This window comes from Cyprinodon tularosa, unplaced genomic scaffold (assembly GCF_016077235.1).
Source record: "Cyprinodon tularosa strain WSP-4 unplaced genomic scaffold, ASM1607723v1 ctg290, whole genome shotgun sequence".
NCBI lineage: Eukaryota > Metazoa > Chordata > Actinopteri > Cyprinodontiformes > Cyprinodontidae > Cyprinodon > Cyprinodon tularosa.
Genome location: NW_024038997.1, coordinates 321,271 through 337,907, shown reverse-complemented (window position 1 = coordinate 337,907; position 16,637 = coordinate 321,271). Strand labels below are relative to the sequence as shown.

Sequence of the window (16,637 nt, the reverse complement as noted above, 5' to 3'; positions counted from 1 at the left end):
GTCTTTGGTAATGACTGCCTTGGTTGCAGCTGTAGTGTTCCCTCTCTCAAAACAAGCATAAAAGTTGTTGAGCTCGTTGAGGAAGGAAAGATCACAGGAGGTGGGGGATGGTGTTGGTGGTCCTGTAGTCTTCAAGAATCTGAAGGCCTTGCCACAAATGTCGGGGTTCAGAGTTGGAGAAGTGATCCTCCACCTTCCTTTTGTAGTGGTGTTTGACCTTCTTGGTGCCCCTCTTCATTAACCTGAATGAAATGTTGCAGGCCTTCAAAAGGAGGCAAACATCCCGGTTCATCCAGGGCTTCTGGTTTGGGCACATGGCGGTACGTTTGTGGGTGATGACACCATCTTTGGTGATGGAGATGTGGTCCAGTACATACAGATCAAAGTCTGATTGGTAGAAAGTATTCCAATCTGGTTTCCTGAATCGGTCCTGGAGCACAGCGTCTGAGCCCTCTGACCACACCTTTGCTGTCCTCACAGTAGGTTTCACACTTTGGATGAGTGGTGAGTACAGAGGTGTGAGGAACTGGGAGAGGTTCCTCACATGATTTGATTGTCCAATGTGGGGGAGGGGTGTCGCCTTGTAAGCTCCAGCCAGGTTAGAGTAGACATGGTCCATGATCTCCTCTGGTGTGAGACATGTTGGTGGAATCCGGGGAGCACTGTGCTTAAGTTGGAGTGGTTGAAGTCACCCGCAACAATAAAGGCAGCCTTTGGGTGTTTGGTTTGATGGTTGCTAATGTCCTCATAATGGATAGCTTGGCATTAGCATCCAGGGGGTATCCACAGCAGTGAGGATGGCAGAGGTGAATTCCCTTGGAAGGTAATAAGGTTTACATTTGACTACTAAAAACTCCACATTCTGTGAGCAGCATCTCTCTGTTGTGGCAGCATCTGTGCACCGTACTTTGCTAATATAAATGCACAAACCTCAGCCTCTGGTTTCTCCTGGCATCCTGTTAGCTGGATAGCATTGTCTGGGCAGCTGTTGTTTAACAATTTGTCTGTGAAAAGCGTGACATTTGAGTTCATATTCCATCTTTCGTTTGAGATGGATAGTCGTAACTTGTCTATTTTATGGTCTATTTAATTATTTTGCCGGCGAACGAACATTGGCGAGGAAAATGCTGGGTAAAAGGAGTCGGTTTGCTGTTAGGTATAGCATAGGTTGCAGCCCTCCATGATTATCCCACCTTTGTTTATATTCTCGTCGCCGTCTGCGTGCACAACCCCCGGCTGGGAGGAGTGGGCAGCCTCCAGTATTCTGGAGATCTCTGGGTAAGTTGGAGATCGGCGACAAAAATGTCAAAATTGTAGCTCCAAGGGTCCTGAAGTGACAAAAAGTGAGGAATAGATAGAAAACTACTATTTAGCAGATTCTGGAGAGACGTTGAGCATCGTGATGTTAATGCGCCGCAATCTGTCCAGATGGCTAAACATTGCATTAGCATTAAAACTTTAGGATGATGAAACTAGGAATGCCTGAGCTTGCACAGCTTTTCAAGACATTTAAATGACTTTGTTTCTGCTGACTTTAAATTATTTCTTTTAAATGTGTGCATCCTAATTTTAGCATAAGTTTCCTACAATTTAGAGACAACTTCTATTTTGTAAAACTGAAATCCCTAAGATGTAGTCATGGAGTGCAGGGGACGATCCTGAAGACCTTCTATGACTCTGTTTTGGCATCAGCCATCTTCTATGGAGCTGTCTATTGCAGCTGTGGCTTATCTGAAGCTGAGAGAAAGTGGCTGAATAAGCTGATCAGGTAGGCCAGCTCTGTGTTTGGATGCCCTGTGGACTGTGCAGGAGGTGGGAAACAAAAGAAACCTAACTAAATTAACATTTCTGTTGGATAATGTCTACCACCCCATGCATGAAGCTGGGACAGAACTGGAGAGCTCCTTCAGTAACAGACCGCTGCACCCTAAATGCACCAGGGAGCTTTATCACAGATCCTTCTTCCCAGCAGCTGGAAGACTCTATAACCACCAATGTTTCCAACATCTCAATAATTTGTTACATTCACACAGTTTCTACCTTAGTCAGTTAAATAATGTGCTGCTGTCATTTCTGCAAATCTCTGATGTTGTTGCTATTATCAAATATCCGTCACTGTAAAAATGTCCACAGCTGTATATTGGTTATTTATCGTCTAGGAGTACAGTATTTAATTGTTAAAGCGCTTTACAGTACAGTATGTTATTTGTTTATTTTTTTAACTCTTTAACTCTATCATGTTATTCGTATGTGTGTGACCATTTTATTTCTATGATCTTTCTGCTGCTATAAACACCAGAATGTTCCCATTGTTGGACAATAAATGGATTTTCTATTCTATTCTGTTCTATTTTATTCTATTCTATGTAATCTTTATCTCTAAGGCTGGACTTGGCCTGTTTGCACTCTGGATTCATCATAGTTCACACATATGCCTGTGTAGATAGGCAGGTATATAGTGAGCTTTTGGCTTTTTACGAGCTGCTCCCCCATCCCTGCAGGTTATGCTGCGTTCACACCGGACGCAGCTGGCGCGACAGAAGCAGCGAGTTTACATGCAAAGTCAATGGTTGACGCGCGTCAAGGCGCAGCAAAAGGTCCCGAGGCGCGTTTTGAGCAGCAGGCGCAGCGTGTCTGAGCAGCTGAAGCAGCGCGTCGGGAGCGTTTAAGCATCTTACGCGCGTGACGCGCCGCAAACGCGTTGCTGCTCGAGATGGAAAAATTGAATTTTTGCTGCTCGACGCACCGCGTCAACCAATCAGAGAAGCTGATCTGGGAGCTGGCTGGGACCGCTCTGATCACTCCTCTTAAACAGTTTATTAACGCATAATTAACTTAAAATGCATACATCTGCCGGCAGAATATGTTCGCTTTTATTATTCTGGTGCCTGCAGATCGGATTATTTAGATGAAAAACACCTACCAGCTGCTGCGGTGAACCGCGAGGAGGCGACCCGGCCAGAGGCTGCTGTTTAAGGGATTCCTTCTGTCGGCGCACCGCTGGTATGTGGGGGTCTGAGCGGCTCCGACAGAAATAACATTGGGAGGCAGGATTGTAATCTGGATGAACTGACTGCACTGAGGAAGTTTTCAGGTGTATTTTCTCACTTAAAAACATATTAAAACTACTTTATTCCCACTGATCACAGCAAATATAGCTGCAAGGCAGAGAAAGGATAGAGTAGCTCCGCCCAACGCAAGTCAGAGCCACTTTTGCACCGCGCAGCCAGAGCAGCAAAGCTGCTTCAGCCGCGCGTCAGAACTAACTGGTACAAGCAGCAAAAATGAAGCAGCAGACGCAATTTTGCTGCTTTTGCTACGTCCGGTCTGAACGTAGCATTAGACCATCTTCAGCTCCATTTGTAGTGATCATAAAAATACAAGTAAGCAAGGAATGCCTTCCTCCCTGTCAAGAGAAATCAACCTATTTCAGTCCAGAACCATGGGCCAACACTGAGGAGTTGGTTTTAATGCTACTGCTTCATTCTGCTCCAGCTCACACCGAGGGTCATGGCCTTACAGGCGCCAACAGAACCACATCATCTGCCAAAAGTGTAGCCAAGATTTTTTCCAAGTCAGCCATCTTCCACTCCATGACTAAGCCTTTAGACGTTGTCAACGAACCCCACAGTCAGAATCAGAGACAAGTGCTTGTTCTAGTCCAGGTCCTGGATACATATACAGACCTTCACTGATCTAAAATTTGCTCGCCTTCAGAAGTTGAATGCTTGGACTGGCTGCTTTTCTGACAAATAATGAACGGTTTAAAACAGTGACCTTTCACCAGGTTGTCATTAAGTCTGGGGAAGAGGTTATAGTTAAAACAGCTTCAATTCTTCTAATACAAAGGCAGATTGTCAATTTTGCATCAATTTGTATGATGGGACTTAGTATTCTGAAAACACATCCATCATTTCTTTAAGTTTTGATTCATGCAAACACACCTTTTTAGATTTGTCAAAATGCTGAGTGGATACGAAGGCAAGGTATTCATCTATAGATCAAGTAAAAGTTTGTCATTTTACTCTGTGATCTTAGAGAAAATATCATGGAACTATTCATTTCCAACACCTTAAAGAGCTTTTCAACTTTTGAGTGTTTTTCATTTTTACTGCCTGTTTTGGTTGACAAATTGGGCCAAATAAGCTTGTGGAGAGCAAAGTCCCATCTAATTACCAGTGCAGTCTGTTACCCAGTGAAATTTGATCCGTTTTGGATGACAATATGTCCATTCATTGTTCATTAGAGCCAGGAGCAGTTACAGATCAATGGGTAGAAACTATCAGGAGCCAAAGACAGGGTAATGTTGCACTCAGCTGGCCTGCCGCCTAACCAGAGCCACGATAGCCCAGCCACGGCTCTGTGCCTCTCTGGCACTGTTGGAGCAGCGGAACCCGGTCTGCTGATCAGAAGCGGCACCAAACGGACTCCTGGGATGAACAGCCATTTGGTTTTTAGAAATAAACATGCCTGCTCATTTCTTTCCAATATGATGATTGCATCATTATGTATTTTGCAGAGCTGGGAATCTTGTTTTTGTTTTCTCGTTTTAATAATTTAATGACCTTAGAACTTTGCAGACTTACTGTGATGGTGAACGGGGCTTGTGAATGTACATCTGTGAATAATTTTCTGTACCATTGTTTGTTTTTTACAAGGCCAATTTTCCCCTGAAGTCAAGATTTTACTACTGAAACAACCTAATAAATAATAGGAATGAACAAATGTCTTTGTTTTTTCTTAATCAACCCATATTAGTCCCTCATTTATTTACTCTACTTTAGATTTTTATTGAACATCCTTTTATGGATTTTGTTTGATTTGACGCAGACGTTAGAGCTCAAAGCTAAGAATCACGTCACACCTGTTAGCGTCGGACAAAAGATCAAAACAAGACATTGTAAATATTTAATGAATAAAAACACGTTTTTTTTATATTTACCAAACAGTGTTTCTGCCAGTGGGTTATTGAGATAAAAACCGTCAGGAGTGCTAAAAAGTTTTTTATGGCTCCAGCTATATTGGACACTGTATTTAGATAGGTTCAATCGGGAATTGGTTATTGTTGTTTTTTCCCCTTAAAAATAAACTAATGTTTTTGAATTATGATAAGACTAAACTGAAAGTAAACAAAAAAAAAATTATAATTCAGTCAGATTACAACTCTAGATCAATCTCTCAGTGTGGCATATTTTATTCCAAATCTCATGATACAGAATTTAAAGGTAAAAATAAGTGGTCCTCCTGATTGTCAGTCATTCTGGTTATTTGTTTATGTAAGGGTTTATGTAAAAGGTGCTTTTTTTCACCTACCGATGGTGAGTCTGACATAGTGGGAAAAAAAAGCAAATCTTCTTTTGGAAAGTAAGCGATGAAAACAGCAACTTATAAACAGAGCGTGCCCGAGGAGAAACGGGATTGTGCATGCTATCGCAAACGTTTAATAGACGTCCCTTCTCAGTAGTGAGTACAGGGTTGTGCATGTGTATTTTTTAAAGTTGAGAAGGCAGGTCTTTTCAAAGATTTGTGAAAATCCTCCACTATACCTTTAATATAATCTTGATGGGAGTCGTTAATTGAATATGTTATTTTGGATTTATTTTCCTCACTCAAAGTTAGGTTATTAAAAAATGTACATAACTCACACAATAAGACCAGACAGATACCAGGTGAGGTGAATATATTTTGTTTTCTGCACTTTACAGATTTACATATGTGGGCAGCTAATTAGTATAACATCATAGAACAAATGAGAGCCTAGAAGACCTAGATTCAGAGCAAAGCCCTACAGCTTTTTTTTTTTTTGCAGTTGAACTAACTTTCGACCAGTTCAGACTTTTAAACGTTAATAATTTGGGTTCATTTTGGACAAGACACACTTCATCCATCATGTTTGTTCTTAACATAAGCCCAGAAACATCCGGCCGGTAACCGCTGCTTTGTCTTGTTACTGACTGCATAAAATACTCGCAAAGATTTCCCTGACATATTGTGACTTCCACCTTAGGGTAATACCAGTATTTACAGAATCTTTGTAAAAAGTCCTAGATCCAGATGGTGATTCAAATCAACACCATAATTTGAAATGTCCTCCTCCTCCCTTCATTAAAGACATTTCATCACAACGCTGCGTGTCCCAAGACCGTAACATCATCAGTGACCCCTCACACCCCCCACCGTGGACTGTTCTCCATGCTGCCCTCTGGGAAGAGGCTTCACAGCATTCGATGCAGGACCAGCTGGTTCTGCATTAGCTTATTCCCCGCGTCCATGAGACTGTTGAAATCTAAACTGGACTCTGCATCACAATCTGCATCGCAATAGTATTTTGCACTACCAGCGTTGCTGAAATATTATAACCCTTTTAAGTAGGACACAACTCAATATTCCACTGCATTTTGCACCATATTTATATTTCATAATTTCCTTTTCTCCTAGACTGTTTACATGATGATCACTGCTGCACTTTAAATGGTAATGGTCATTTCCCTGTTGTGAGCTGCTCATTTCACAGTTTGAAGCTATAAGCAGCATAATTTAAATTTTTATACACTCAGTGTATATAAAATGACAATAAAGTTTGTCTAAGTCTAATATACTAATTTGTTGCTGGTCGCTATGCACACCTTCCCAAAGAAATTATAGCAAAATCCATCCACAACATAACCAAACATAACCCCCTTGGCAGAAAATAATTTAATTTTTTGAGAAATTAGATGAAATAAAAGTATTACAGCTTCATGAAAAAAATATAATTTTTTTCCCCCCATCGGAGCAACTCAGAGTCAACCCGCTGAAGGCATGAAGTCCCATTTGTTGACCAATTTAAGTTAGAGTGGTTCTGGACCTTTGACTTTAGAAATCAGGCTTGGACCTTTAAACATCAAGTCTGAGAAGCTTTTCAGACTTTTTTTTAGGCCCTATTGTTCTGAGCACAAACATATGCACTTAGACGACCTGGTTTTTTAGCTCCTTCGGGCTAAATCATTGGGTTTTGGTCCTTTCTGCAGCAGTAAGCACTTAACTATACCCGTCTCAGGCGTTTCCTTTCCATGGTAATGACTTTTAGATCCCTCCTAGTGCCTGGAGGTCTTCACCGAGTCCAACAGACAGTGTTTGTAAGCGAAGGACCTGCGGTCTGTGGGAGGACTGAGACAAAGTGGAGGAAAGCGCACAGTGATGCAGTCCTCAGTGCTGTTTTTAAAAGGAAAGAAAGATTTTATTTTTGTTCCAGGACCAGGGCTGTGATCATCTAGTGGAGAAACTACTGATTCTGTCCTGGAACTTTGTTCAAAGTTTTTATAATTGTTATTCTGAGCCTAGTGCTCCAAATGACCTCAGATTTCAGAGATCATTTGAAGAAAGTCAGCTGTGCCCTTTAGCTCTTTGTGTGTCTGTTTCTGTCCGTCTCTGTTTCACCTCTTCCTGTTTCTCAATTGGACTCTTGTACTGCTCCCTCCCCTCCCCCTTATACTCCCTCCATCCTTATCTTACACAGTATCCCCTCAGGAAAGTAAAACAAGGGTCACATGAATATTTGAAGAGGTCCGTGCCGAGTCAGCTCTCCGTTCCTTGATTCAGATTCATAAAAAATCTGATAATTGATAAAGTTTGCAGTAAATCACTGCCACTTCTCTTGATTTATTAAGGCATTAATTTAAGAGAAAGATTTGGTTTATTTTTTTCCTTCACTCGTTTGTAGAAATCTTTCACTTTTACTTCAGTGCTTGATGACAACTCTAGTTAAGTGTTTAGGTTTTTTTGCACTGGAAAGCAACTGTTGGTTTTATAATAAAGCTGCAGCTTGTTTTCAATCATCCACTTTGTCGGGGGGGTGCTTGAGCTTTAGCAGAGACCCTGATCTCATTCAGCTCGGCTGATAAAAAAAATACAATCTTTCCCATCTTAAAAGCTTCTCTGATAAACCAAATGTCAGCAGCACTGCCGTATCTTGATTGTTTGACTGCTCTCAGTGTCGGCGGCTGCTGCCAACTGAAAAGAGCCAGTCACGCAAAGGGGCTCGGCTGAAAACAGAACCATGTGTGGGGTTGTAGTTAGCGAGCGGTAATGCCAAAGAAACACTTCCTTCTCTTTAAATGTCTCTGTAAAGAGTCTGGCGAACGTAGAAAATTACCTCATCTTATGTTTTTGCACTTGTTGCCGAAGCTTTCCTCACATCTAAAACTTGGACGGTCTGTGTGCAGCTGCTTGTTGGCCTTTTTCTTTTTTTAAACCAAAGGATGTGTAGTTAAAGGAAAATACCCTCAAAATGAAAAGTGAGGCCAGTAGAGGAGCAGGAAAGATGGTCTTGTTTGTTTCTAATTAGTTAGAACTACAACAATTACCCTTGATCTGGATTAAAATGTCTTTCCTTTCCAAAAAAATAAACATACTTTTTCTTGAATCATATTTATGACATCTTTTTTTGCTCTCTTCTTACTCTTGTTGGTTTAATCGTTAAATTTGTCGGGTCTCATTACTGAATCATCAGACTTATTGATTTAAGAATGCTATTTGCTTATATATGATGGTTTTAAGTTTTCGTAGTAGTGTTAGAATAAAATATAATATTGGCCTTACTCTGGCTGCTCAGGATTTGAGAAATTCCTCTCAGAAGAAACAGTTTTTGCTGCAGAATTCATCACAGTTTGTTTTGTTGTGGGAGTCTTTAAAACACAAATCAGGTCAGCTGCTTGCAGCAATAATTCATGTCGTATAAGCGCCCTTTTAATTTGATTGGCTGCTGTAATTCAAGTCTGGAAATAGATGTATGTACCAAAAAAAAAAACAAGCAAACAGTGCAACTGAAGCGGCCTCATTTCTGGTTGCTTGAATTAAAAGCAAATGGATAAATGCCCCTGTGGCTGAAATGCTACAAGCATTAAAGAGGCTGTTTTTAGTAGGATGCTGCATTATGAGGAAAAAAGGAAACGGATTCTGCTAAACCCACACAGCACTGCTTCTCTGGCTGGGAAACGAATCAGGGTTGTTTTCAAAGTCTGCAGAAGCATGAAGAGACAAGTTTTTGAGATTATTTGTGTTTAACATTCCCTAAAAAATATATGATAATCTTTAATCACTAAACATCCCAGAGTAACTGCATATACTCATGTTATTCTAATTTCTTCATCCCCCATAGGAAAAAAAAAGTATCTCAAATAAAGCTAAAAATACATACATTTTTGGGGGAGTTTTTTTAATATCATTTACTCAAGTAATCAACATTGTATATTGGATCTTAATAGCGATAAACAATGTGATAAATGCCCACCCATATCCATAAGTTGCTTAAAATAGGAGAAAAGGATAAGATATCTAGAATTCCTAAAACTGGGCTTTTTAAAGCTGCATACATTTCAAAATTTTATCTCATTACATTAAGAGCTACACTATAGTTCAAATCACAGTTTGCAATGCTAAACCATAACCTCTCAAAACCCACTGGGTTGTCGGCAACCCGTTTTATAGCGTTTACAAATAATAACTCAGAATGCAAGAAAATTACGCTGGTAAAACGCTTACCAATATAGACATGTTAAACATCCTTGGAAAGCTAAGACACAGCGAGCACCAAAGCACAATTAACACAGATATAGCAGCATGTCACAATGTACCATGACAAAGCAGCCACAACAAGCAAGCATGTCTTTATAATTGCTGTTCAAAAAAAATGACCTATCATTTTTGAGAATAAAAAAAAATAACATTGAGTCTTGTTTGAACTGATGCAGCTTGGATGTTGCCCAATTTTCACGTATGTATTCAGGAACTAAAAGGTTTTAGCTTTCAAATAACGTATCACACGTGTAATATGGGCTTACAGGTCCTAGTTATTTGCTTTTCCATTTGGGTATGCAAAATAGGCAAGAATGTCACAAAATGAGGTGGATATTAAGAGGCTAAAGAACTGCTTGGATGTAAAGTGGTAGTTTGTTTTTTTCATATGAGCTGCATTAGCACCCCTGACCTCTGCATGTACAGTATATCCTATATTTGGCCGATTAGAAACATTCACAATGACATTTATGCCCACAACTGACAGATCTAGGTGTTCAGAATGCTTACATGAAATCATGATGACTGAAAATTAAGAACAGTGAGGGAAAAATGAGGTTATGTTGATCATCATGATCATCATTGTGCAGGCCTAGTGTTAAGGAAGGTCATTTGTTCACTAAACAAATTAATGTAACTTATTGTTTATTTTTATAATGGTTTTCTCTCCTTGATCATTCCTTGGATACAATAGCTGTTGACATGGTTACTGTGTCTGGACATGATATTTGATGGTGTCCACAGGTTGTGGCGCTTGGTTTTCGGTTTCATTGACTGTGACAATGAGCCGCCAACCAACTAGAACGCTCTCCTGTTTCAGGGAACAGGTGGTGTCGCTGTGTTTTCTCTTAAGATGTTCATCATACTCTCGGCCTCAGTAATGCCTTAATCTAGGCCAAACATGCCTGGTCGCTTGACTTTCATTCAGCTAAATTATCACCTTATTTAATTTATTGATAAGAGCTTAGTTTGCAATAATTTACTCTAATATTTTTTTTTTTTTTGAATCAATTGTGTTGGCTTTAAATTTAACGTTTGAATAACTACTGTATGTTTTTACCCTCATAATATAGTAATATACGGCAAAGATTGTGTTGCTGTGTGACAGAAGCATCCTCAGCTTCTAGTGATTTTTATCTGTAATTGTCAGGGCCATCATTGCATTTATTATCCTTTCTGCAATCATCATTGTTATTCATGGCCTTCCGGTAATCCAAATGGTCTGTTTTTATCATCCGTTTCGCTATGTTTAGATGTTCTAACTGAGACTACTGATGAATGTAGAAATGTTTGCGGCTGTTGGGGCGTGTTCTAGATGAGCTGACATTTTGGGGTCATGTCCAACGCTTTGACCTCAGACTTCAGCAATCTATTCCAGTAAACATGAGTCTCGCCCTCTTTATTTGTTTTTAGGCTTTCAGAATGTGTTGTTTGCTGCTGCATAAACTGACACAATCATTAGAAAGCATGTGTGTTTCTGTAACATCCAGCCGCAGTAAAAACGGCTCATCGTGAACAATTTAAAGAGCAAACTGAGACGTCACAATGAACCAAAGTATCATTTTCTCTCTACTGTTTTGGTTCAAACAGGTTAGCAGATGTTGCTTTTCTCACTTATCTGGTTTTCATTGCATTGAAGGTCAATCACATTATTATGTACTATGTGTTTATACTGTGTGTTTGTGTATGCTCAGCTGTTTGCTGCTTTCAAACGCTTGGCTCAGCAGCAAAGCGTTTGATTAAAAACCCTGGAAGTTTCCCAAGTCCTTCTAGGCGGGTTCTGGTAAAGTGGCATGCTGACTTGATTAAGGTACCTATGTAGGTTTTAATCAAATTAGGAGTTTTCTTTAGGGCAAAGCCAGCCACTGTCTGCCTCTATGCAACTAGCCGCTAAGTTAAAGATGAAACTCTGGAAGTTTTCCTTTGTTCTTAGATTTTTATAGATTACCTGCCCGCTCCTCTTAGTATTAAAATAGCCTTTATCCTCAGTCCATCTCTTAGCTTTTAGGCCTTAGCTTCTGTAGGGGTCCTGTAAACTACAGAAAGCATCAGTGTTTACTTTTTAATGAAAACTCCATGCAGAGATGATAATGGTGTCACGATTCACTCTTTGCAGTAATATACATAGTTTATTTATCTCTTGCATAAACAAATCAGCACATTATCCCAGTGTATTTCTTAGGATCAGAGAGGCAAGCTGTTTTAGATAGATGATACTGTAAAAAGGCCTATAATGTATTTCTATCAATTATTTATTATCTATTTCCTCTCTTGAAGCTATTTTTAACATGTCCATATCTGAGCAACGCAAATGAGCCTCTTTCAAAATGAAATTATGTCTGATATATAGAATCATGTAATGCAGAAAGCCAAGGCTTTTGCTTTCCATTTAAATTTGAAAGGTTTTGCCTAGCTTTAAATTGCAATTTGAAGGCTGCCTTTTCTAATGTCATTTTTAAGTTTTTATTGGTTTGTTAATCCTTGTGACTTGTTGTCTTTTCTTTCAAATAGGATATTAAATGTTTTTTCTAGGATCTGGCTTTGTAAATCATTAGACTTCCATTTTATACTTTGATTTTTTTTTATTTTACTTGTTTCATTATTTATTTTTTGCATATGCTTGTTGAACTGTCATTGACTTTGCAATTAATAGAGATTTGACAATAATCCTGTTCCGTTGAGTATGGCCAAAAGCAATGTACAATTAATTATTTCTTTTTCTACTTTTCCCTGCTAGGGAACATACCTTCTATGGATATAGTTTGGTCAGTTTCTACCTCCACATCAGAAAGAAGCTGCATTACTCTGATATTACTCCAGCGCTCCAGAGTTTAGTTTCTTTTTACGTGTGTCTCTAAACTAAAACATGATCTGTTTTCCTTCTCAGATGAGCCCTTGCCGGACTCACACTCCTCCCCTGTTGACGTTTTTGGAGGTGTTCCAAGGACAACAGAATCATCACCAGCAGCCTTACCACACTCTCATTATACTGCCTTTAATGTCCCAGCCTCACCTGGTGCCCTGTTCTCCTCTCCTGAACCGGTTCCCAAAGCAAGGACTGTTGACAGAAAGCTTTTTAAATCAGCACCCCATGCATATGAAAACATTCAATCCACAATGCCAAGAAAGGCCTATGTAGGAGAGACAAATGTCCAGAATAGTACATCAGCAAGCTCTAATGGACCTATCCAACGGTTTGAGGCATCAGCTACTAGCTCCTCTAAAGGGAGGGGGGTAAGGACTAATTCTGACCAGCAAGAATATAATTTTTCCCTTTATTCTTTGAGAACTGAGCATCTATTCCAGTCAACCTCAAGTCCTTCTGCTTTGACAAAACCCACACCTCATCCAGACCTTGCCTACCCAGAAGAACCAACTCCAAGCATGGTACAGAGTGGTCCGTCAAAACAAATGCAGTTTATTACGACCTCATCAGCTGACCTGCCTCTAGAATCTCCCAAATTGTTTAAAGCTTTGAGGAACGAGTCCGATAGCAAAAAGGTTGTTTCAAGCAGCGTGAACGCCAGCAATGTTCCATTGGTGCAGACCAAACTTGAACAGAACCTAAACACACTACCGAACGTCGATGAGATTATGGCTCCTGGTTACCACGTGCCTTTCATCACCCCCCAGTCCTCGAGAATTTTAGCTGAAGCTAACGATTTGCCTCCAGATTACTCCTACCCTACCAACATGGAAGAACACTGGGGTTCTGGGGATTACTTGGAAACCATGTCCTACTTCAACGCAGATAAAGACGTTTATTCTCCAGTCACTAAGGTGATCTCTGACCCCTATGATATGGAGGTAAACACAGAGATCTATGATACATCCTTTCCTTCCAGAGTGGGCTTATCACCTTCATCCATGCACCCTGTTTACGTTTCACCTTCCCCCAGCCTCATAACTGCATACCTCCCCATTGTTCCACATCCATCGATTCATCAATCCAGACTTTCTACACAGACTCCCTCTTTACAGAACCCTACTCCCGCACCTAGCACCGACGTCCCTAACATATCTGAAGCAGACTGGGGAGATGTCTTCACTATTCGGCCAACAGATGTGCTCTTACCGGACATGAACAGCTTGGAGTATTACACCACTCAGCTGTCAAAGGACAGTGGTGTTTCAGAAACAGGAGCAGAGTACAGCGAGAACACCACTGAAGTGTCCATCAATGCTACAATGGTCCCACCCAACACCGAGTTCACCACCGATCATCAAATAGAGGCCTCCAGCGATCTGTCAGGGTTTGGGCCTCAATATGAGTCCCCTACAGCAGTAACCACAGAAAACACTCAGCTGATAAATTCCTCTGAGCCTATTCTGGATCCCTCCATTGTCTCACCCTACGTCTTTGATTCCTCTTCCTCTGTGTGGGGTGGTCTGGTTTCCACCACAGGCTGGTCCACACTTTCACCAACTGTAGACATGGATACTGCATTAGAAGAGCCTTTACAGCCAAGTGTGACTCCTTTACTACCAGAGGACCTATTGTCTTCTTCATCATCTCTGACTGATGTCCATTGGTTTGTTACTGAATCCTTTGACAGTCCTACACTCAGACCTCCTGTAATAACTCCAACAATAGCCTTCTCTCCAGTTCCTACTGAAAACGGCACTGCTGTCACAACTGAACTAATGTCCCCCGACTTATTTACCACTGAACAAACTGACAATATGACTCTAGCTTCAACTGAACCCTCATCTCACAATGCTACCCTGGTTCCTCCAGTTATGTTTGGTGATCAGAGCGTGACTGAAGATGGACCCGACAAGCCATCCACCATGACCTCAATCCCAACAAACAGTCAGTTTATCACTATTCCTGCAATGAACACAAGTCCGGGTGCCACAAACACTCCACATCAAGCGACAGCCGCAACTTCTGCTGCCACTGAGACCTCAACCAGTGTCAGCATCATCGCTACTACCAGCAAAGAAGCCGCAGCTGCATCAACAACGAGACGGTACCTCTGCAAAGTTGACAGCCCCAATTATCTAACAAGGACGGGTATCCTGGATTTCTTTATCTTGTCAATAGTAGATAAATATTCATATTGATGAGATTATAACCATAACATTTTTCTTATAAAGGTTTTCCTTCTGGGGTAACTGTTGGTTTTGCCAAATCTCAAGTCAGAGACATTTTAAAAGTGGAATTTAACAAGTCCGTGGAGCTGCAGGTAAGATCATTTTTCTCTCAATATTTCATTTTAAAGTGGAAACATGGTTCAGTATAATGACATGAGTATTATCGTGCTTTAGAGTGTTATATTCATTTAAAGTTTTTTAAATAATTTATAGCATTTTCTTTTAAAAAGCATGTTTTCTTGTGATTTAGCCATTCATCCATTCAAAATATCAGACAGGGAAACTATCCATGCAAACATTGACTATTAAAAATAGTACTTTAACTGAAATAAACTTAAAATAAAATAAGGTGTCATTATTTTATGGTTTAGTTCTCTGATAAATCACATTTTACAAATGATGATCTTTTTCAAGTTTTTTCCAGTTCAGGATGGCGGAACCAAAAGCCATTAGCAAATATTCAGTTCAGTTTATTTATGTAGCTCCAATTCACAGGATGCAAATGAAGGTACCTTAGAGAGAGTGTCTAATCTTTTTTTGAAGATAAAACATTTAAGTTGGACAAAAAACAAAAGCTGAAGTAATCTGTAGAAATGTTATACTTCTTATTTGGTATTTACTGTCTAGGTTGTTAGCCTGCCGCCACAGCTTGTCTTCCGGGTGGTGTCGGGTCCAGTAGTGTACACAGCCATATCTGTCATCAATGCTCTGAGACGGTCCGGTCGACGCTTCCTGTATGTGTCCCCTAACCTAACAACACCAGACCGGAAGTACCAAATCCACACAGGTACACTTACGCTTCTAATGTTGCTAAAAACATTCACTGTGAATGCACATTAAACCCTCCCTGAGTTTCTCCATCCTGTTCTGTGTGCAGTGCTGCAGTTTGTCCCTGGTCACATAGACGTAAGATACTGCAGCTTCTTCGAGAGCGTTGAGAAAGGTTTGACTATGGCTTTTGCAGAAGTGCGCCGTCGGTCAAAGGAGTCAACAAACTTCACGGTGCATGTGAGTTGTTTGACTTTACATCTAAAATCTGCATAACCTGGTTCACAACTTTATAAAGGCCTAGGAATTTAGTTTTTTCTCTTGCTCTATATGTTTTTGGCAGCAATTAAATATATTCAGGAGACATATTGGAATTAGTTCTTTGCAAAGTGGGCTTAAAAATGGTAAAGCGGACAATGTTGAAAAGGCAACAAGTCAAATTGAAGACGTTTTGTAATCCTATGAACATAAATAAAGGAGTGTAGATTTCTAGCTCTTTAAATCCAAACTACTGTTCTGCTTCTTAGTTTGTTCTTCTTAAGTCCACTCTATCAGAATAGGAACGTTTCTGCAGCTCTTTGTAAATAGCTCTTTATCGTTGAACTGACAGACGCATCTTTTGGCTCTTTTCAGATTCTCAACATCACAACATCTGCAAACAAGTATGCAGAACAGCAGCTGGTGAGGCAGCCAGTGGACATTACCTTTACTGTCAGTGGTTCAAGGAGTTATCTGATGGGGTCGAAGGTCAGCAATGCTCTGATGAAACTCACAATGGTAGAATTTAGCTACTACATCGGTTTCCCAGTGCTGCAGATTGCAGAGCGTGAGTACCATAAGATTGGATGTCTGGAAAATCCAGCTGTCTCCTTCAGGATCGCCAATGTTATTCTAATGGGTTTTTTCTGTCCTGAAGCTTTCCACTATCCGGAGCTCAACACCAGCCACTTGCTTCGCTCCTCCTGGGTTAGAACAGGTAACATGGTTCCAGTTTCTGGCCCTGCTTGTAAATAGAGAGCTATGATGATTTAAATTACTTTTAATTTCTCTTTCTTAGTACTTCTTGGCGTTGTTGACAAGAAGATGAATGAAAGGACCTTTCAAGCTAACATGGAGCGTAGAGTGGCCCTGTTGCTCGGGGAAGCCATGGGACAAGTGAGGCGGGTCAAAAGAGCAACCACAGTTGGTAACAGTAGCATACAGGTAAAAAGAAAAGA

At 40.4% G+C, this 16,637-nt stretch overlaps 1 protein-coding gene across 4 annotated transcripts in view; it reads left to right on the top strand.

The window, feature by feature from the left end:
- The window catches only part of si:ch211-1e14.1 (UPF0606 protein KIAA1549), a 59,235-nt gene that overhangs the window by 8,044 nt on the left and 34,554 nt on the right, over positions 1 to 16,637 (top strand). For 3 of the 4 annotated variants that reach the window (XM_038290961.1, XM_038290960.1, XM_038290959.1), the window contains exons 3-10: positions 12,443 to 12,835; positions 12,881 to 14,572; positions 14,656 to 14,744; positions 15,280 to 15,439; positions 15,530 to 15,660; positions 16,054 to 16,246; positions 16,337 to 16,396; positions 16,478 to 16,623. In XM_038290961.1, the coding sequence (XP_038146889.1) occupies positions 12,443 to 12,835; positions 12,881 to 14,572; positions 14,656 to 14,744; positions 15,280 to 15,439; positions 15,530 to 15,660; positions 16,054 to 16,246; positions 16,337 to 16,396; positions 16,478 to 16,623 (2,864 nt within the window). Of the gene's footprint in view, positions 1 to 12,442; positions 14,573 to 14,655; positions 14,745 to 15,279; positions 15,440 to 15,529; positions 15,661 to 16,053; positions 16,247 to 16,336; positions 16,397 to 16,477; positions 16,624 to 16,637 lie in introns of all 4 variants that reach the window. The other variant, XM_038290958.1, reaches the window with a different exon arrangement.